Source organism: Phaenicophaeus curvirostris, chromosome 15 (genome assembly GCF_032191515.1).
Source record: "Phaenicophaeus curvirostris isolate KB17595 chromosome 15, BPBGC_Pcur_1.0, whole genome shotgun sequence".
In the NCBI taxonomy this organism is placed as follows: domain Eukaryota; kingdom Metazoa; phylum Chordata; class Aves; order Cuculiformes; family Cuculidae; genus Phaenicophaeus; species Phaenicophaeus curvirostris.
The window spans coordinates 8,807,542-8,828,807 of record NC_091406.1 but is presented as its reverse complement, the minus strand read 5'-3'; the positions used below and the strand labels follow the sequence as shown (position 1 = coordinate 8,828,807).

At 40.8% G+C, this 21,266-nt stretch overlaps 1 protein-coding gene across 2 annotated transcripts in view; it reads left to right on the top strand.

Annotated features, from left to right (window-relative positions):
• The first annotated feature begins 376 nt into the window (after positions 1–376).
• The window catches only part of RNF145 (ring finger protein 145), a 44,272-nt gene continuing 23,382 nt past the window's right edge, over positions 377–21,266 (top strand). The window contains exons 1-3 of one of the 2 annotated variants that reach the window (XM_069868865.1): positions 377–610; positions 8,263–8,476; positions 20,506–20,614. In XM_069868865.1, coding sequence (XP_069724966.1) covers positions 8,293–8,476; positions 20,506–20,614 — 293 coding nt within the window. In that variant the 5' untranslated portion in view covers positions 377–610; positions 8,263–8,292. Of the gene's footprint in view, positions 611–956; positions 1,060–8,262; positions 8,477–20,505; positions 20,615–21,266 lie in introns of those variants that run through there. The other variant, XM_069868864.1, reaches the window with a different exon arrangement.

Genomic DNA, 21,266 nt, shown 5'->3' with positions numbered 1-21,266 from the left:
TTCCAGGCTGAACAACCCCAACTCTCTCAGCCTGCCCTCGAATGGAAGGATGCAGCTTTTTGTGCTCTGCAAGGACAGTCCAGAGGATGATGGAAACAGCAGCGCCGCCCTTTCAAACAGCCGCCCAGACGTTACCTCAGGTTCTGCTGACTCTCGTGACTCATCTCCCAGACTTGCAGCCGCCCTGGCGACTCCCCCACGTTCCGGGAGGGCCCAAACCCCTGGAATTTAACCTCAAACCACTGCCTATTCCGGGGGAGGGTAAGGACGCGGCCTTCTCAGCGGCGCGCACCACCCCGTCCCCCGCCAGAAACCCCCCGTGGTTCTGCGCGTTCCCGCGGGGGCGGCGAGGGGCGGGGCGCGCGCATGCGCGGAGCGGCGCGCGCGCGCAGGCAGCGGGGCCATGGCCGCCCGTCTGCGCGGCCGGGAGGTGTCGGCGCCCTGAGGCGGCTCCGGCGCAGCCATGGTGCCTCGAGGAGCCGCTCAGCCACCGCCGGGCACCGAGCCGCCGCCACCACCGCCGTTGCCGTCGTCGCTGTGAGGCGCCGAGCTCCGCCGGCGAGCGAGAGGAGAGGAGGAGGAGGAGGCGGCGTCGATCCCGCCGGCCCAGGTGATTCCCGCCCCCCTCCCCTCAGGCGCGCGTGTGGGCCCAGGCGCCCCCCCACCTTCCCCGGAGGTTGTGGTCGCGCCCGCCCCCCCCCGCCTTGTGCCCACGTGCGCTCGTCCACGTGCGCCCCCCCCCCCCCCCGGCGGGGTCACTAGAGTTCAGAGCGGCGGCGCCGAGCCGGGCTCTGCAGCGCGGGGGCCGCCCCTGCCCGGGCACCGGGGATGGGTGGGAGGGACCCGAGAGAGAATCCGGGACCCCCTGCGCCGCCCCCTCCCCCGCTGGGGTCCGGTCTCGCCGCACGGTACCCGCGGGAAAGCCCCCGCCCTGTCTGTGGGGCTGGGCGAGACGCGGGGCTGCGGGGGCGCCCGGGTTCGGTGGGAAGAGGGGAGGCCCGGTTACTCCCTGCTGGAGGCTCGGTTATTCCCTCCTGGAGGCGGGCCCCGAAGCATATGGTAATGCTTATGTAAGAAGCAGTTTCTCCGTAGCGTGAAGAACAAGGCTCTTTCTCTGTCTCTCCTACTTCTGTCACGTTAGCCGGGTTTTGAGACCTTCCGTAGCCCTTTAAAAATAAGGGTTGTGAGGAGAGTTGTCAGTGTTTTTCTGTGCACCAAGGCCCTTGTGACAGGTGGGGCTCTCAGAGGGGTCCTTACCTCTCGGTTGTGCCCTTAGGGGTGTGGAAATAATGGGAGTGGGAAGTAAAGTGAAAAAAGGTGGGTGTTTTTATTAATGCACGTAAATATCAGTAAAGAAAGGAGAACAGTAGACTTAACAGGCCTAAAATATCCTTTTGTTTATCAGTGAAAAAGATTTCTGTAACATGTTTGACTCATAAATATTAGCTTTTTGTGATCTCATCAAAATATTTTTTTGTAAGGCTGTAGGTGTTGCTGTATTTATTTTTTCCTGCAATTTTTACTACAAGAGTTTATGTTAACCTTGTTTTGTGGACTTAGTATTTGGATACTTTTAATTAAATTTTTATTAGGGTTTTTGTGTGTGTGTGTGTAATGCATCCCCAGAGATTAAACTTGGGAGGGTAAGAAGGAAATAATTTTTAATTACTCTCTTTGATCGCTTTTGTACGTTAGTGAAGATAGACTTAAACATCAAAACTATTTTTTAAAGTGAGGACTATTAAGCTATTGCACTTTGTAATTTTTTGATTATCTGCAACCTTGGCTTATTTTGGCAGTTATCTTTAGTGAGCCTGCCTGTGCATGAGAAACACTATCTTTTTGGTTTTGGTTAGTTCTAATAACTATGGTGATCAGCTGTTTTTTGAGCCATAATGTTATGAAAGGGTTTAATTTTATTAATTGCTAAACTCATTAGCATTAGGAAGTAGTTTTTTTTATAACCACAGTTATGTGGAAGCACAGCCAAAAATCTTAAGTGCGTGACATAAAGCTGCTGCTTGTCTGAAACACAGAGTTCACTTTGTTTGTATCAGTCTTAGGATGAACTATTGATGTTATAGCAACCTCAATCTGATGGAGATACAAACTGAGCAGCCTGTGTTGGAAGAAATACCGGGGAATTCCTTTCTTTGGAGATGATGGATGGAGAGTAGCATCTCACTCTGGTTCGGTAGCTGGGGTCCCTGGTGCAGATGCAGAAAGGCACATGATGCCAATGAGATTGTGAACAAATGGGTGGGTCATGGAGAACTGCGTAAGGCAGCTTGGTGTTGCACCTTGCGCTTGGAAACATTCATGAAGCTGTTTGCTGAACTTGCCTTTGTTTCTTCCTCTTCACACAGACATGTGGAGAGCTTCTGTTTCGGTCCTCTGGAACTCTTTGTGTGATGATTTACTGTCCTTCTGAATCCATTTTTATCTCCAAGTGCACCTGGCAATGTTTAATGTGGTTATGAAGTGGACAGTTCACTGTAGGTTTGCTTTTTAAATGCATATTCTTGTCTAGCACCTTCAGTATTGCTCAGACATTTGTGCCAGTTGCCCTGCCTTTACTTTTATAGCATTTCCTTTAATTTTAGAGAAGCCCTGCTGCTTTGTAATTAGTTGCGTACTTGAAAGGAACAGTCAGAAGTGGGTACTTCATCTAGTGGAGTTTTTCTGGAACATTTTTTTTGGTTTTGTGTCTTGAGTTTGAATGTGTTTTGAAAGGGACTTTTTAAAGTGTTTTCACCATTTGTTTGATCTTTTTGTCAAGTGAGCCTGGTACTGCAGGAAGCAAAGCATTGTATTTGACAGGCATGGAAACTGATGCTCTTTATTTATGTGACTCAAACGGCTAAGGCAGCAGCAATGGAAACTTTATCGATATTGACCTAGAAAAATCTCAAAAGTCTTATTTTATATTTTAACTTCTAACCAGTTCAGGTAACTAGTATGGGAATTGCAGTTCGAAACGTAGACTGTGTCTGTATCTGAGATGGCAAAAAGCTAAATGAGTAACCGCAGAGGATAAAATGTATTTCATCCTGTCATGTAACTTTATCCTGTTAATGCATTTGGGTTGCAGGTTGGTTTTTTTTTTTTTTGTGAGGCTGACAGGGTAACACCAGCTTTACTTGCTGGGCTGGTCTTCCTGAGATCCAGCTCTCTGAGGTGGCTTGTCACACACTGCATCATCTCGGGCTGTCATTAGTGCTCTGTGTGCAGGTCCTCTGGGTATTCTGTCCTCTGCAGAGGCGCTTTAGGATTGCTGCCCAGACTGTCTCAGAATGTGCTGATACAAATGTGGTTAGGCAGGCTTGTAGGTGTAGGCTTGCAAACGTGGCTGTGACGGCAAAAAAAATGCTGAGTGACTAGTTAATAAACCAAACTTTGGACTGGCAAGAAACTATAGAGTCAGAATGGACCGCAGAGCAGTTCAGTTTGTGAATTCAATCTAGATCTTTTTTTTCCCCTGAAGATTTTACTAAAGGATCTTATCAGTTATATTGTTATGTTACTGAATTAGTTTCTTGTCTTTCAGTTGTCTAACTGAACTCTGCAGTACGTGATCTAAAAAACAAGCAGTCCCACCTAGCATGGCTGGATTTGAACTGATCATGAGCAGGCAGAGCTCCAACCTTATAGGTGTCTGCAGAAAGGTTTTGCTGTATACCTGGTGGTTTTGTTAACCTTTGTTAACACATGTTAGTCCCCAAGTTCAGTTCCTGGTCTAACCTGCTCTTGATAAAAAGGCACAGGATGTTTTACAGGCTGCCTATGAATAGTACACTTGTGATATAATTGAGAGTGTACTGGGACTGCTCATAGTGTATCACTGTACTCCAGAAATAAATCTTTAAAGAAGACTTGAAATTCACAGTTCTGTGATATGTATTCTCATTTCCTGAATCGTTTTTGTCTTCCTTATATAAAACTTGCTAAAATTAATGAAGGTTGAAAATGTAGATTTTTTTTTTTTTTCTTCTAGGCAGTTAACTGTCTCTAGTTGGTTTTGCCCATTTTTAGTATGCCTTTAATGTGAATGTGTGTATACTTCTGTCCCTGTGAACAGATAAGAGGTTGACCTAATTTTTTGTTTTGCAGTAAAAGTTGGTTTTTGCAAAGTACAAGATGTGTTTGTTTGGGATGATTAACCCTAGCTGTACCTTGGTTCTCAACCAAATGAGTCTTGGGTGAGTAGGGATTCAGGAATTAGTCTGTTTTCTGGGTGGAAATAACAGTTCTGCAGTCACACCGCTACAGCAGCTCTGCAACAATCCATACTGTTAGAGCAGATGGGGAAAGGGGAAAAAATAACATCGCATGTTAACTACTTGCAGAGCAAGATTGAGTAATCTATTTGCCGACCAATTTTCTCTAAACCTTTAAATTGAATGCTAAATACTCACTGGTTAATGCATGAAATTACTGAACTACTACTGAGCTGCGAAAACTGAGTGTTCTTGGAAATGCTGACAGGATCCTAATGGCAGCGTTACCGTACACGAACACAATGTTTCACTGTTTTATTAGTGCACTTGGTATGCTGATTGTATCTGGCCTGCTCAGCAGAAAATTTTGAGTATTGTCCTTCTTAGGCAACACTGAACTCGGCCTCATTTGAATTGTATGGGAGCAAGACATCTTTTCCTTTCCTTGCTGCTAACTGCACAAGAAGGGTCTGGTTTGATGGCTGGTGACTCACACTTTCTGGAGTTCTAGGTGGTTTTTGTTCTCTACACACTCACACAGGGGAATTCTTTTCTGAATGTGTATCTGATAAACCTTTTCATCCTGTTCCTTCCCTTTTCTTCTCTTTGTTTTCTCCCTCCCAAACTGATCATGTAAAGATCTAAGGTTCTGAAAAATGAGATTCTTCTGTACTTCTTTTCACCCCCAAGAACAGGACAGGTGTATAGAAGGAGGGGTTCTGAGGAGTCTGTGAATGCAACCCAGCTTATGGGTCTAGTTTTCGTTTTTGAATTGTGACAATGATTTTTTCTATACCTACTGACAGAAGTTGTACAATTTTTTTTCCTTTTTCCCTCTTCAAGATCTATTTTTAAATTTTAAATTGAGTGGAGGTAGATTTGGATTAGAGATAAGTAAGAATTTTTTCACTGTGATGAAGCACAGGCACAGGTTGCCCCAAGAAGGCATGAATGCTCCATCCCTGGAGGTATTCAAGGTGAGGTTGGATGGGGCTTTGAGCAACCTGATCCAGTGGACAGGGGGAGTGGAACTGGATGGACTTTAAGGTCCCTTCCAACCCAAACTATTTTATGATTCTGTGATTCATTCTGTGATTCTGTCTAACAAAGTTTACCCTATAGGAAAATAAGAGCACTGTGGCATTACAAAACAACAATTTCCATGACCATTAATTAGTTATGATAGGAAATTTTTAAAAGGTGATTTTGGTAAAATCGGTGGGGTTTGATGTGCTTGCACTTGCTTAGGATGTGAAGTCTGAAGTTCTTCTTAAGACCATTTATTTTTTTAGCCTGCTTTGGAATAGGCAGATGTTTGAAATCATAGGAAAAAAATGTGAAACACAAATTAGTGGCTTCCCAGTCCTACTCTTAAGTCCATTTTTGGGATACGTACAAAAGTGACCTATTTAGTGTCTGAGCATCCAGCAACTCTTATTGCGTCATTGTTTATCTAAAGGTTTTAGAGGCTTAATATTGTGGTGGGGTTTTGGGTTTTGTTTGTTTTTACACCAGCCAGAATAATGTATTGTGAGAGCTCTCTACAGTATAATGACCATAGAGCAATGGACTTTGTTGCTTGCCTGTATTACTTTCTGTTAGAACTTGGCAGCAATTACAGCTGAGGCTTTATTTAACACATCCGCATTTCTAGTGGAGTTAATTTTAAAGGATTTCTTATGAGTATTGGATTCTTTGTCAGTCAGTGACAGGATATGCTGCAGTTACAGTGGCTGCTTCTCTTGGCCCATCCGTTGCGACGTAATGTGGTTTTCAAAGTTTGTTTTGCTTTTGTTTTAACCGGATTTGAAATGTAAATTGTTTTCTTGGATAATAACTGCTGCATTTTTCCATTCTCTTACATTCTCAAGTATGTGTGTATGAATTTCAGCTTAATTTGGATGTGGTGAACCTCAATTAACTTTCAGTATTAGAAGTCAATGGAATTCTGCCTTTGGAATAATTAAGGAAAGTGAACACTCAAGTGAAAATTTCCTTCTTGTCCTACACATTTGGTTGTTGTTGATGTCTGGAAAATGCTTGACAGGAGAATGTTGTCTGAAATAGGTGCTTGTTGTCACTTTATGTGGGTATTTTTATGATAGAGTGAAGAACTGTCAGTCAGTTCCTGCTTGCCACTAAGCCCTGATCTACCTGGAAAAATACCTAGCAAAAAAAATAGGAGGCAGCTTAATTTAAGAGTTTTAATTAATTTTGCATATTTGGCAAAACTGGTTTTTTTTTTTTTTTTTTTTTAAATTCCAGGACATTTAAAATGCTTTGATATGAATCACTTAAGCTGTGTTCCTATAAACTGTTCTGCACATAGGTTTGTATTTCAGTGTGCAGTTTGGCCAAACTCTATATACTATCTGTATGGCTCTCAACTTCTGTTTATACAATACCGTATGTTTAAACCACGTCTTTTATTCACACTAAATGTTGATTTACAGTATTCTGTAGTATTTGCTTGGACATCGTGTTTGGTTGTTCATTCTAAGTATCTGTAGTCTTTTGGCTGGCCTTTTAATTCATTTGGGGAAGAATTGTGAAATGCTGATGTGTAGGGTGCCTAATGCAGTAGAGAGGCGCTTCCGGAGGCGCTTCCGGTGCCAGGGGAAGGATGTGCTGTCCTTGGGGTTTGTAGAGCTGTTGCAAGAGCTTTGTAAAAGGTGCCCACATTTACATAACTTGAAAAGTTTAAGACTCTGGTCTAGGTGGTGGCAAGTAGCAGCCCTGTAGCCTGTGGTTTTCTCAGCCAAATCTCAGCTTTCATCTGTCCTGACTTCTTGAGCTGAATTAATTTAATGTCAGCATGCTTTAACGAGTGTCACTGTGGCTTTAGGTATGCACATGAACCATATGTAGCATCTTGGCCGTGGCAGCACAAATGAAACTTCACATGAGGATTGTGTGTGCGTGTGTCCACACAAGCAGGAATATTTTCTCAGTTGCTGTATATTTGCATGGTTTCATTTCATGCTGTAATTCCATAGTGTCTTGAAGTTGACGTTGTTGGTAGCTCACAATTACTACCTGGCATCAATGCTGTTCCTGAGGTGGGAAAGTGGCACATGGTAAAACCAGCACATCTCATTTAGGAACTACTGCCAGTCTCAGCTGAAGGCAGTGCTATGACAAGATGTGGAAACCAATCCTTTTGCTCTTAAATATGTTCCTGTTGATGCCTAGGTCTGTTTTGAGATGCTGTTGTGGACCAACATTTTTTTCCTGTTTTTTAAAAAAAAAAAAAGACAATTTCATCCGTTTTCTCTGATTGCAAACTCCAAAATTAAATTTCCTTCTAGTACTCTGGAGTGAGGATATGGTGTTTTATTTGTATGATTCCTTGTGGTAAACTACATTAAAATGAATAGAATAGTTGGATTATTGGTGCTAATCTTCAAAACCCCCACTCTTCAAATTCCATAAATATCCAGATTCATAGCGGTGGCTGAATTCCAAAAATGACTTGTAAAAGCTTAGCTATTGGAAAATTATTTATTTCAATTTGCATTGAAGAAGTGAATCTAAAATGTATTTTGGTTGGTGGTTATTTCATTTAGGAGGCATAAAAGGTGTCAAGCTAAGTGGAGGGAGTGTCTGAATTTTGTTGATATTTGTTTTCTAAAGTTTATTGTATTAATGTTTGTGTAGTACCTGGTACTTCAAGGTCTTTTGGCTGGGGTCTTGGATGCTAAATTAGTGCAAATGAGAATGAAGGCTTATTTAGTGTATGCCCTTTGACAGTTTTTATGTGATTTACACCCCTCCCTCCCTCCCCCTCACCCCCCTCCCTCCCTCCCCCTCACCCCCCTCCCTGACTTTCCCCATTTTACAGTATCACCGGGAAAAACAGCTAGAAAATTGACCTCTACATAACAAAAATGGAAGCTGTCCTGTTGGGATTTGAATTTGACTTAGTTGATTCATTCAGTCATTTGTGGCCACACAGGAAGCCCCATTCATATGATCACAAAGCCTAATAGCTGTTTGTACAGTGAGATTGATCTGATTACCCCTCTCTGTCTTGTGCTATTTACAGTCTGCTGCCGGTTCACAGAAAGGGAAGAGAATGGCTGCAAAGGAAAAGTTGGAGGCAGTATTAAACGTGGCCCTAAGGGTCCCAAGCATCATGCTGTTGGATGTCTTGTACAGATGGGATGTCAGCTCGTTCTTCCAGCAGATCCAGAGGAGTAGCCTGCACAACAACCCTCTCTTCCAGTACAAGTACTTAGCCCTCAACATGCATTATGTGGGTAAGTGTGCATGTGTTCAGGAGAAGACACTGCTGTAGTGAATACAACTTACTTTGCTTACTACAAGATTTTTAAGAATTTGGTAATAGCATGGTAATATATTGATTATAAAAAATAGTATAGTAATATGTTCATTGCAGTTCTGCTTGAGGGACTGTTTGTTGGCTGTAAAGAAATCCTGTCCAGTTTTCTACTGGTCTTGTCATTTAACCTTGATGTGTGAAATAGAGTAAACCTGGTGTCTCAAAACACTGTTGATGCCCTGCAAGAATAGCACAGTGCCTTTGGCCTGTGTCTGACTAATGAGAAAGCTGCTGTGAAATGCCTTGCAGACAAAGGAGCATTCTAGCTCATGTCATTGGCATGGAACAAGAGGCTAGGAAAAAGTTTCTTAGTTCAGATTGTGACCCCAGCAGCAGGACCTTTCCGTAGATAGAGTTGGCTCTTTGGTTTGCAAACTTGGAAACCATATATATGCTATGGGTGGACTAGAGCTGGTAGCAAGTCCTTGTATTGCAAAGAAATGGACAAAATTACTAACGCAGCTCAGGGAGCCGAGGGTTGAACCTTGGCCTGCAAACGTAGCTCTGGAATGCTAGGTGTCTGGTTTTAGGTAAATGGAAGGATTGATGTTCTGAGACCTGCTCTCCAGGTGGGTATGTGATTCATCTAGTGACTACACACGGGGTTAATTAGGGATTGGATCCAGGCTGTTGAGGTTGGTTGCAAATAGTGATCTGCATGAATACTGACAAGCTTGGAGAAAAATGGTTAGCATATAATTTTCTCTTTCTGCAGTGTTTCTTCCTTGTAGATGGCTTTAGAGGATGAAGATGTACCACAGTCAGCTAAAGGAAACACCCTCTACTTAAGTAGTTAGAGAATTATGGTTTTTTTGAAGTAGCATGTCCAGGTTTTTAATGCTGGCTGCAGAAGTCTTGGCATGTGACTTTCCTTTTTAAATCTATTAAATGCCTGTTGTCTGGTAATTATTTACTGCCATTAAAAACACGTGGCTTTCTTTGTTCTGGCTCCATGGTAGCAATGTACTTCTAGTGCAGAAAGCTGGTGTTACTGTTCTGTACCCTTTTCATATGTGTAGGAGGGAGTATTTGTTTGTTACTGGTAAAAATGACACAGTACTTGTGGTGGCATGTGACTACAGCTGGCTTTCTTGTATGCACAAAAATACCTTTTGGAAATTAGTTTATCAGATCAGTTTCTAATACAGAACTAACAGTTGTGCAGTAGGTTATCGAGATGTCATAGAATCGCAGAATTGTTTAGCTTGGGAAAGTCCTTTAAGGTCATCCAGTCCAACCCTTAACCCAGCACTGCCCACTCCACCACTAAACCCTGTCCCTAAGCACCACATCTCCAAGTCTTTTAAATACCTTCAGGGGTGATGACTCACATACTTCCCTGGGCAGCCTGTGTCCTTCTTGACAACCCTTTCAGTGAAGAATTTTTTCCTAATATCCAGTCTAGGCCTGCCCTGGTGCAATTTGAGGCCATTTCCTCTTGTCCTGTCTCCTGTTACTTGGGAATAGAGACCAACACCTGTCTCACCACAGTCTCCTTCTGGGGAGCTGTAGAGAATGACAAGGTCTCCCCTGAGCCTTCTCTTCAACAGAATAAACAAACCCAGTTTCCTCAGCCGCTCTCATAACCCCTGGGCTCCAGACCTTTCCCAGCTTGGTTGCCCTCCTCTGGACACGCTCCAGCCCCTCAGTGTCATTTTTGTAGTGAGGGGCCCAAAACTGAACACAGGATTTGAGATGCAGCCTCACCACAACCAAGTACAGGGGGATGATCACTTTCGTACTCTGGCTGGCCACACCACTTTTGATACAAGCCAGGATGCTGTTGGCTTTACTGGCCACCTGAGCACGTTGCTGGCTCATAAGTCATTGGGTAATTTCCAGCTGTGACCCAGCCCCTCTTTATAGTCTTTTGAAAACCTTGTCCTCGCTTAAGCAGGTTGATATACACCCAGAAATAGTGCTACAGAGAGGGTAGGTATTGTTACCAAAGTATTTCTCACCTGGATGCTATTTTTGGCAATAAACCAGTGGACTATGACTTTGTGCTCCTCATAGAAGTGGGATTTTTTTGCTGGTGCACAGTTGCTCAGCAGTTCTTTTAATTTTTGTTTTGTGATATCGAGTGTCTCTACTTCTACTGCTCCAGCTGGTAGCTGCTGATCAAGAAGAGCTTCTAAATAGTCAAATAAGTTGCTTGTTTTAAAATATTTTTAGACAATTTTCAGTGATAAAACTTTGCTGTACTTTTCAAATGAAGTTGATTTGTTTCAGTTCCTCCGTGGTTGTTTTTTAAGCTGTGTGAATGTGAGGCCGGGCTAGATCAATTTGCATGCCTACCCAAGATTCTGTATAGATGTACTTGCATCAATTTACAGTGTAACCTGAATTAAAGTGACATATCAAAATATATAAATTGGATTTGCAAGCAAAGCAAAGTTTTTTTTCCAGCAGTTTGGGAAATTAAGCTTCCTTGAAGATACATTTGGGGAAATTAAATGTCACTGTGTAATTTAAATAACAACTTAGCATGGATATCTTTCAACATGTTAATGTGTTTTATTTAGGAAAAAACCCCTTCTGTTCATATTTGCAGTTAGGAAGCATGGTATCAGCAAATGCTGTGGCAGCTTTGCAATATCAAACACCTGCTGAATTCCTTGTATAGGCAGGGTAAGATACCATATCATAGAAGTGCTTCTAGAAGCTTAGGAAATTAGGTACATCTGTCTTGGCCAGTTGCTCAAGGAACAGTTTGATTAGAGAACCATAAAAATCAATAATATCTACCAGTCTACATAGTGAACCTTTTTCCTGAACTAAGGATCCAGAGTTGGAAATTTGTTGAGAACAAGGGGTTACCAGGAATGATGTATTTTCTGTTTTAAATGTGTTCTTTTTCTTCTATCGATTTGACTTGAAGTTTGAAAAGTGAATAATTTTTGATAAGTGATGTTATGTATGTTACAGTGTGATTCATGTTCCAGTTATCAGTACTGGGAATGTAATAAAAGCCTCTAGGATGTAATCTGTCGTTTGATACAAGTTTTTTCCCTTCCATATCTTTTCATGAAACAGGTTCTTATCTGCTTTAGTGAAGGAAAATACTCGGTCCTGATAACCACTCAACCGCAAGTTCAACTGCATAAAATTTAAGTAAATAAAGATAAAGCAATGCAAACATCCATGATAAATTTATGGTTAGAGTTGTTGAATGTAAACAGATTAATGTCATATAGGAAAAATTGCAATGTAATTCTTTGTGTGAACTATATCTGTCACATGGTGCTGTGGTTACTGTTCTGGCAGGCATAATATGTCTGTGAGTGGCCTACAGTAGCCTTCGGGGTGCACTTCAACTCCTGTGTGTGACGCTTGTGTTATGTTGCTTTATTTCATGCTACTGTTTTCCTGCATATGAATTATGTCCTAGAAGCACCGTTAAAACAGTGTTTCACTTCTGAAAACTTTTCTAGGTGTGTCAAGTGTATTTATACAGGCAAACATAAAACATAGTTAAACAACAATTTGGGAATCTCTGTCTGAAAAATTTTTGTTCTGTGTGTGTCTGAGTTCATAAATGGTGGTCACAGGATCACCTCAAGCTTAAAAGCTGATTGATCACACCCAGTATCTTTCTTGAAGTACTTATGGTACATCCTACAGATCATTTGCCAGATAATTTATTAAAATCTTAATTAAAAATTACTAGAGATTGAGATTAAAATGAGTTAACCTGTGTACTTGATTTTTTTTTTTTATTTGCCATGTCTACTGGGTATCTGTAAAAACAAGTAAGAATTGGATAAAATGGGGTTGCATCCCAAATTCTGGTGCATGTGCTAGTAATATTCAACCAGAAATTAAATTAAAAATAATAAACGTTCTTTTGCCCTCTGTAAGGACTCACATAGAAGGCTTGTTTCTGTAATCTGGCTTCTTCATGCCATCTGTTAAAATACAATTAAATATGCATATAGTTTGGGGTGTTTTTTTGGTTTATTTTTTTTAAGAACAATGAAAAATCCTGAATTCTAAGTCTAATTTGCAAATGTGAGCTGTGAATGAAAGTGCGCTCAGTAGTTCTTCCTGGAGTGTTTAGGAGTATCTTGTCAATAGTCAATAAAGTAATTCTTTTTTTTTTTTTTTTAAGTCACCTATCCAAACAGTTTGGCTGAAGAGCAGTTTATGATACATTTGTGTGCAGTATGCTGTATTACCAGCTGTAATTGTGACAGCTGATAACGCTGTCTGTTACTGGGTAGAATGATCCGGGAGGAAGAAAGCAAACCAACTTTTTTGTCCACAACTGTTACATAATCTGGTTTTGTTACAATTTCATTAAAATTGTTTTGTATAAACTTAAAGTAGCCTCTCCTTCAGGAAAGATCTGTGCTAGCTAAAATGGCTTTCTATCTCAAGCCTCTATGTAGGGCAGACTAGAACACTGCTGCTGCCAGGTTTCAGTGTTTTCTTCTGCACTGTACAACAGCTCTGAGAAGACAGCCACTTGTTTTTATCATTCTTTTAATAAAGAAGGTAGGAACAGTTGAAACCACATAATTTCCTCCTGTGAAGGATAAAGCAATACTTTTTGTGCTGGCTGGTGACTACTCTAGGATAGATGGGAAGAGGAGAGTTATGAGCTTATCAACCTGTCACCAGATTTGGAATTTAAGTACTGTCATAATAGAGGCACAGAATTGCACTAAACACATAGTTTTCTTACCGAAGATTAAAAATAAGAGCAGTTTTCTATCTTGGACTGTATTCTTTGTCATTACAAAAAGAAAAATAAATTCTTAGGAGAGACCTAAGGAAACTTCAAACAGTTGGAATAGGTGGAAGGTGCACCATCTTTCACCACCCTGTTTGTAATCACAGTTATTGAACTGTGCAGTTATTACCTTAATTGCTTGGTCACATCACTTGCTAGATGTGAACTACTTGTCCTTTAAAAAGGAGGCATGAGGGAAGAGAAACCTGAACTTACTGCCATCCTGTGTGTGCTGATTACTCTCCTCATCGGTGTGCTCAGTTTTCTTTAAGCTCTTGTAATTTAATTAGATCTTTTATTTGGATTGCTTTTTAATTTTTCCTCTTAAGAGGAAAGATGCAGTACTTCCGATACAAACACAGTAAGAAGTGCCATCTGAAGTTTGAATGTGAGAAGAAAGAAGCAGTTGTTCATTCCAGAAACAAATTTTCCATAATTGTGAGAAGAGGGTCCACGACTAAATGCGTAAATGCACTGTATGCATACAAAGGCGAAGCGCTGCTGAGATTCAGCATCTCTGAGTTTGCTGTCTCATGTCTTCTGTCTCCCTCTTGCCAGCAGCATTTAGATAAATGGGTAGTAGAACAATTTTCTGAGTGTTACTATTTTAAACCTTAGCTATTTTTAACCAAGTGCAATTTTATTACTTGAACTTGGGTTTTTTTTCCTCAAAAAAAATTACTTGATGTCTTAATGTTCTCTTCTTGGATAAAATGCAGTGTCTGCTGTGGTTGGTAGACGCAGAAGAGGGTGGAGAGCCTTGTACGCTCAAAATAGAGCATACCCTTTTTAGTCCTTCCAGTGCTAGAGACTGCTGATTCCTTTACTGCTTCCATGGTGTCACAGGCTTTTACTAAGCAGCTTTCTCAGGTTATGAATACTTCCAGGTAACTTTTCTGTGTAGAGCTGGTATCACTTTTTGGTAACCTGAGTCACTTCCTATTTAAAAAAAAAAAGGAAAAAAAAGCCAGTAACTTGCTGGAAAGGAGATGCTTTAAAATTTGAGGTTTGCTTGACTTTAAGTACCAGTCTCATGGCAACATAGCAGTTTATGGTAATAACTTAGACTAGATTGTGACTGTTTATATTTTTGCAGTTCCATTTCTGTGTTCTTTTCTAGTACACGTCAGGTTCTCCATGACTGTAATTAATCCCAGGGTTGTGATCATTAGGCGTGCTGTCTTACATCAACAGTCTCTAAATTGTGGCAGAACCAGAATCAAAAGTCCATTTTATTTGGTCAGACTATACTGCAAATCTCTGTAAGGAACTCAGTTCTAGCATTATTTATACTTAGAGTACCCAGTCTGTTGCACATTTAAAATTTTAAGAAACAGCTGTTGAAGCTGGTGGCAGTACCCCAGTAATAGGTAAATAGTTTTGTTGGGATTGTTTTCAACGAGGTGTGCAGATGTCGGTAACAGGATTTTTGATCTCTCTTTATAGTTGCACTGTGTTATGACTGGGTAAATATGAATTTCCTTGTTCCAAGTATGTTTAGATGTGTTCTTTTTCAGTCTAGAGCTGATTTTTCCACATATTTTCTGAAGGACAAAATATTTACTGTGTCAGCTCAAAGTACAGAACTTCTTGGAGTGAGTAACATCTGTTTGGTCAGCTCTGTCTGAGTGGGAGGATGGGGAAGAGGTATGCTCTGGCATTGCCATGCAAAAACATCACTCCTCAAAAATGCAATTCATCTTACAGCCCACTGTGCTTAGTGCTACCTTGAACAGATATTCAGTTAGCAGTGATGAGACAAGCTAGATGAAAACTACCCTTTGTGGTGCTAGTACAGGTGCCTCTGTGGCTGCTCGTGACTGGTAGGGATTTTGTCATTGTACTTTCTGAATGACTTGGCTTCCAGGTTGATTTCAGCAGTGTGTTTTGCATGAGCTGTTGGAGCCACCTCTGATGCAGGAGAGGTCATTCTGCATGGTGGCAGAGGTTCTGTGTGACATTGCCTTTTGTAACATATCAGATGAAGAACTAGGCTTGCTTTCAGAAGGACAGCATAGATGTCCCAGTCAACCCAGAAGACCCTGTTAAGATGAATTGTCCTTCAAAGGGTGCTGACTGTCTGTGCAAGAGCTTTTTGTCTCTTTTATCTAACTTAAAAATAAATGGCTGTTAGGGTTCCTTCTGGGCTTGAGCTAGCCTTCGGTGAAGAGGCCACAGAATCTTCCTGGTACCTTCTGCATCATGCCTTTATGCATGTGAGCTCTAATATGTATCTTTTAAAAATCATTCACTCTTGAGATAGATGGTTTAGACCTAGGCAGTTTATTAAATCTCTGTGTAAATCAGTTTGGTGACTGGTTACCCTGAGAATTAAACATGCTGAAAATAAAGGTGCCAATTGTTGTTGTAATACTTCTGCCATATCAAATACAGCCTTTCAGAAACCTGTCCTACGTTGTTGGTACGTCCATATTGTGGCCAGACAGTTATCTGAATAAACTGAAGTGAGTACAATCAAGGGTTAGGCTGGAATGAAATGACTCACTTGGTTGTGCACTGATCCTTCGTTGAGTCAGGAGAGGTGATTTTGGTGGCATTCTGTGGCTCATGCCTTGCTGCTTTACAGTGACTTGCTTTGCAAGTCATTGCAAGATGGACTCTCTACCCTCATAGGGTATGGACGAGTGGGAAAATGGGGCCCCTAAATTTAGAATCTAAAGCAATTTTGCTGTACTTTCTGGCACTTCAAGAGATGATGTTGTTTTATTAAGAAATTTTATGAACTCTTTCATGTGCCAAGTTCTCAATTTTAGACTAAACCTGCAGGAAACTTTGAGTAATAATGTGAAGTGGATGCAAGTGATCTGTAATAATGTAAATGAGCACTAAAATCTTTCATAAAGAGGATGGGTTGGAGCTTTGATAATGCTCCAGAAGCCTCCACTGTTTGCAGCATGTCAGTTTAACTCAGACATTTGGGTTGGCAGAGAGGTGTTAGAAGGGGGTGAAGGAAGCTGGGAAACGCCTTGGTGGTACTCAAATAGGGATTGCTGAAAGGCAATCTGTGAGCCGCTGCTTACTGTAACAATGAGCATTGCACAGTAAGAGGTTTTCATCTAGCTGAATCAACAAGTTGTGAATGAGGTCATGAGCTAGTTAATACATGTGTTCTTGTCTGGCAGTGTTTAGCTTTGCTTTTCTGCTTATTATTATTTTCACAGGGATTTTTTCCTTCAGTGGGGCCTTAATCTGGACCTTTCTGCACGAGAGGCAGTAGAAGTTCTCTGCTTCCTTATGCTCCTGAATAGGCACCGAGTGGTCAGTATGTGTGTTTGTAAGGTTGGTAGAAAGTGTTTTGTATAGCTGGAAGCCTAAGTATGCATTTTTGATTCTCGCTGGCCTATCACTAGGGTGCCACTAATGTATTCAGGAAAGCGTTATTTATTCCCACTGGAGTGGGAATTGGGTTTCACTGAGCCTGCTGCTCACACTTAAACAGAAATGTGAGTTAAAAGGGACAGTACATCAAGTACCAAGAGTGAAAATAGGATGTGTGGCCTAAATTAAGGGAGGGGAGTGCTCATTGCAGATGTAGAGCTCAAAAAGCTTTGGACGGAAGTGGATGTTAGTTTCTGTTAGCCCATGTCTAAGGGTTACCTAGCAGGTTTTTCAAACTGTAAATCCCAATGCATGGGGAATCTCTCCAAAGGGATATATGTTCTCAACATGATGTTTTCTTCTGACAGAGGAGGTGCAAATGAAAACAAAATGTAATCATTGAGATGAGAAAGCTTCTGTGAGAAGTTTCATTTCCTGGCTCTCGGTTTTGAAGTAGAATCTCATTTGTGCCGTGCATTAATTACATCATTTGTCCAGGCAAGAACAAAGGGAATAGAATATTACTGCTAGTGTATCTGAGTTTGAGCATGTTTTCTTTTTCTTTTGCAACGAGACAGTTTGGTAATGAATTATTTGCTTTTATTTTTTTGACAGAGGCGTTGTCGATAAAAATGAGGTTGGTACCACTTCGGAAATAGGGCCTCTGCAGCAAAATGCAAATATTGCAGTATGAAGTGTGTTGAAATCTCTCTCTTATCAAGTCACAAGAGGGAATTGTAAATACGAGTGCAAGGGAACTACTTTAAATGTCTCTTACTCTACCCCTCTTCAAAATATAATGGACTGGAGAAAAAGGCTGCTTCAAAGTGAACATTTAAATTCCAGCCCCAACTTGTGAATGTGGAGTTTATTGCTCAAGTTCTTGCAGTAACCTTGGCTGTCGTGCTGCTTCCCTGTGCAGTGTTACAAGCAATTCTGCTGTTTGGAAGTCCTTTGTTTAAAAGACACATGTGATAGCAGTCTTCTCATATTTTGATTTGTATTTAGATTTTTTTTTTCCCTCCTTCAATATGTCTTTCTATATTTTAAAGTTGTGATCATAGAGAAGAATAAATTTCCATCACTTCTAAAAGACTCCTGTGTAATATGGATGTGTTGGAGAGTGTTTACTTACCTCTGGAATGTCTTCCTTTTACAGAAATTGTGCTAGTACCACTCAACTACATTATCGTGTGGCCAAGAAGCAGATTTGCATGTGATAGGTAAAGACCTTAAAGGCAGATGCAGTAAATAAGTATTCTTACACTATTTATAGAGTAATAGTGGGATAAAAGTCTGCATAATAATCTACCAGAAGTTGAGTCCCAAGCTACAGTGAGAAGGAAGAAGGGTTTAGAGAGATTTGTTTCAGGTGTCAGAATGATACATGGTTTTGCCATGTGGGGTATTCTTGCAGAGACAATTGTCTCTAACTAAGCAGTGAAGGGAAGGTAGTGAACACAGCAGAGATGAGGTGTTGAGAATGTCTGCAGATGGTATGAGAGTTTCTGGAGCTGGCTAGTGATGCTGTGGTGTGGTGCAAACTAGTTAAATGTCCTCATGGAGATTCTCCTGAAGGGTTCCTGCTCTTGTAATTTGAATATTTGGTAGAAGGAAGGTGGTGAACAGAGAAGATGAATTCCATAAAATACAGGTTTTCACTAAGAAAACTGACAATGTGGAACACCTGCAATCCTGTGTTAACTAGAAGCATGTTATTGTGTATAAAACAGTTGCTAAAAAGAAGCTGTTGTAGTGCTGTGTATAAGGCCGCTTTATAAAGCTCAAAGTAAAAGTATTAAAATGGTTTGGATTGAAAGGGACATTTAAAGCCCATCCAGTTACTCCTGATGTGAGGGATGTTTTCAATGAGCCCTGACCTTGAGTGTTTCCAGGGGGCATCTACCACTGCCCTGGGCAACCTGTGCCAGTTACCTTCATTATAAATAATTTCTTCTTTGAATCTAGTCTGAATCTACCCCTTTTTAGTTTAAAAACATTATGTCTTGTCCTATCACTATTGGCCCTATTAAAAAGTCCCTCCCTGTCTTTCTTATAATCCCTCTTTAAGTACTGGAAGGCTGCTATACGATCTTCTCAGAGCTTTCTCTTTTCCAGGCCAAACAAACCCAGCTCTCAGCCTTCTGTCATAGGGGAGGTGTTCCAGCCCTCTGATCGGTTTTGTAAATGGTCAAGTGGATAATGTCCAGAAACTAGTGATGGTGACTTGTATGATACTTCATTTTAATCAAAGAAACTATCAATTATTTCAGTCTTTGAAAAGGTCCATCCTCAGACAAACATGCAACTTATCACATGTACTTTATGAAAGTACTTGAAAAATTATCTTTAATTTTAAATATGTAAGTTGTTTATTTGCGTTTCTTTAAATGGAAGCACATAAGCTTTCTTTGTCATCACTCCTCTCATCTCTTGTATCTGAGTTGGTCTTCACTTGGCATATTGTGTGTCTGATGCCTTTCATTAGGAGCATGTTGCCAGTTACCTTCTTGAAAACCTAACTAATGGTAGAATTTTAGAGATGGCTTATTGAAGGTGGCAGATATTAGGTAGCCTTGAAATACTTCTATGTAAATACTGACTGACACTGAAACTGTATCTTTTCCAAATAGGGGAGCAGGGTTCTCAGGCTGTCCTCTTGTAGCTGGTTGTCCCACTGCTTATGAATGCTTAAGCTAGAGTTACCTTGTTTCCTTAAATGTTTTTAAAAAGCTCAAAGTATAAATTAACTCCCTAGAAAGGCTGTGCTTAGCCTTGCTGAATAGATGGATGAAACCTTAAATGTAACATGACTAGTACACCTGCAAGTGCCAGGGTGAGTTCTTCCATAGGTTTTGTTTTTGGCTACAGGGAAGTTGTTGGCTGTTGCTGGTTTTTTTCCTAACTGGATTTCAGTGCCGAGCACTTAAGCTGACCTTCAAGAAAGAGCATGAGTGCACCGCATTGTGATGGAGAGGTTTGGAGTAAAGATTAGTAAGGGCACCATGTGCTGGCTTTTTGAGCTGCAGTCTGTCTGGGAAAGAGAAGAGGAGGGAATATGTACCACCCAGTTGTGAAGTGGTCTTCGAAGTACTGCTTGTTTTAAGTATTCTAATGACAGCAGGTATGAAAAAAGGAGGACCGATGTTGTCCTTCTTGGTGGTGCTGTTGAGCAGCCAGGCTATAATCTTCTTGAAGAGTAAAGCTGTATCTGAATCGGATCTTTTTCTGCTGTCTTACTAAATGCTAACAAGAAGTGAAGGAACTGCTGGTGTAAATGTTTACAAATTCTAGGCTGTGGATAGTCTTATCCCTGATTTATGCAACACTGATAGATGGAATGTGCTTAAACTAGTATGGAGAACAGCCTGTGTGTGCCCATCTCAAATTACAGGCATGCAAAGTGTCTTTAAACCATGAAGCTATAGTGGAAGAATTAAAATGTCTAATACTAATCATCCTGGAAAGGTGTTCTAATGTGTCCTTTGCTTGAAGAACAAGATTTTTTGCATCAGTTGACTGAGTTTGTTGGATGGATAGGCTTTTTTCCCTGTGACACTGAGGCTTGCTTTCACTTGGAAGAAGAGGGAGACCTAGGCCTGTTCTCACTTTGTTACATTGGTTATTTTAATTAAGTCTTGTTAAAATACAGTGGATTAAGTCCACTTCTTGACATGTAGATGTAATCTTACAGAAGCTGGTAGCGTGCTTTGTGTTTTGATGAGAGGAAAATGTAGGTACATGAATTTTAAAACCAAATGAAAACAAACATAGTTAGAAGAGTTACAAATAACTTGAATGTTAATTCACAGTTAGAAATTTGGGATTAGATAGTATTTTCTTGAAATGTCAACCTCTGTGTCTTGTTACAGGTTACATCTTAAGTGTTGTGCTCCTGACTTTACCAAGGCAACACCTGGTTCAGCTCTACCTGTACTTTTTGACTGCACTGCTGCTTTATGCGGGGCATCAGATTTCCAGGTAAGAATAAATGGATTATTTTTGTTAGCTTGGTTTGGGAATTAGAAAAATGATTGATATTTTGTTAATACCTTGTATAAATAGGATTGATCTGGTTTTGTGGAGGCTTTTTTGCCATGCCAAAAAACCTAAATATATCTTTGTTGTGAAAAAAATTACAGAATTAAATATACAGTAAGGTAGTTCTGGTGTGCTTTCATTGAAAATTAAAGGAATCTCAAGCTACGTTTCTGTGGAGTGTAAGGTCCATTGATCTGAGGAGAGAAAACACCGCAAGACTAAATGCGGCCTCTGATGTAGTAAGCCAGGTTACTCAATGGCTCAGCTAACATATTCAGTGGAGCATTCTGCAAAACAGACAGGATGTTACTTTTAGTTTCCTGGCAGCGAAGGAGAGAAAGAAAAAAAGAGATGTGGAAGACATTAAAAGTAAAGTGGTAATGGTATTTATTCAATTAATCTTTGTGTGATATATTCTACAATGCAAATAAAAAGAAAGGCATTTGGGATCTGAAATGCTGAACATGAGGCTGGAGAGCTCTGAGTTGGACAAGACAAAGTCAACCATCTTTGTTTGGCTCTAGCTAAGTCTGTTGAAAGCTGATGTAAACTCTCCTGCTGACATTTAACTGGAACCAAAGAGTGCCATCAC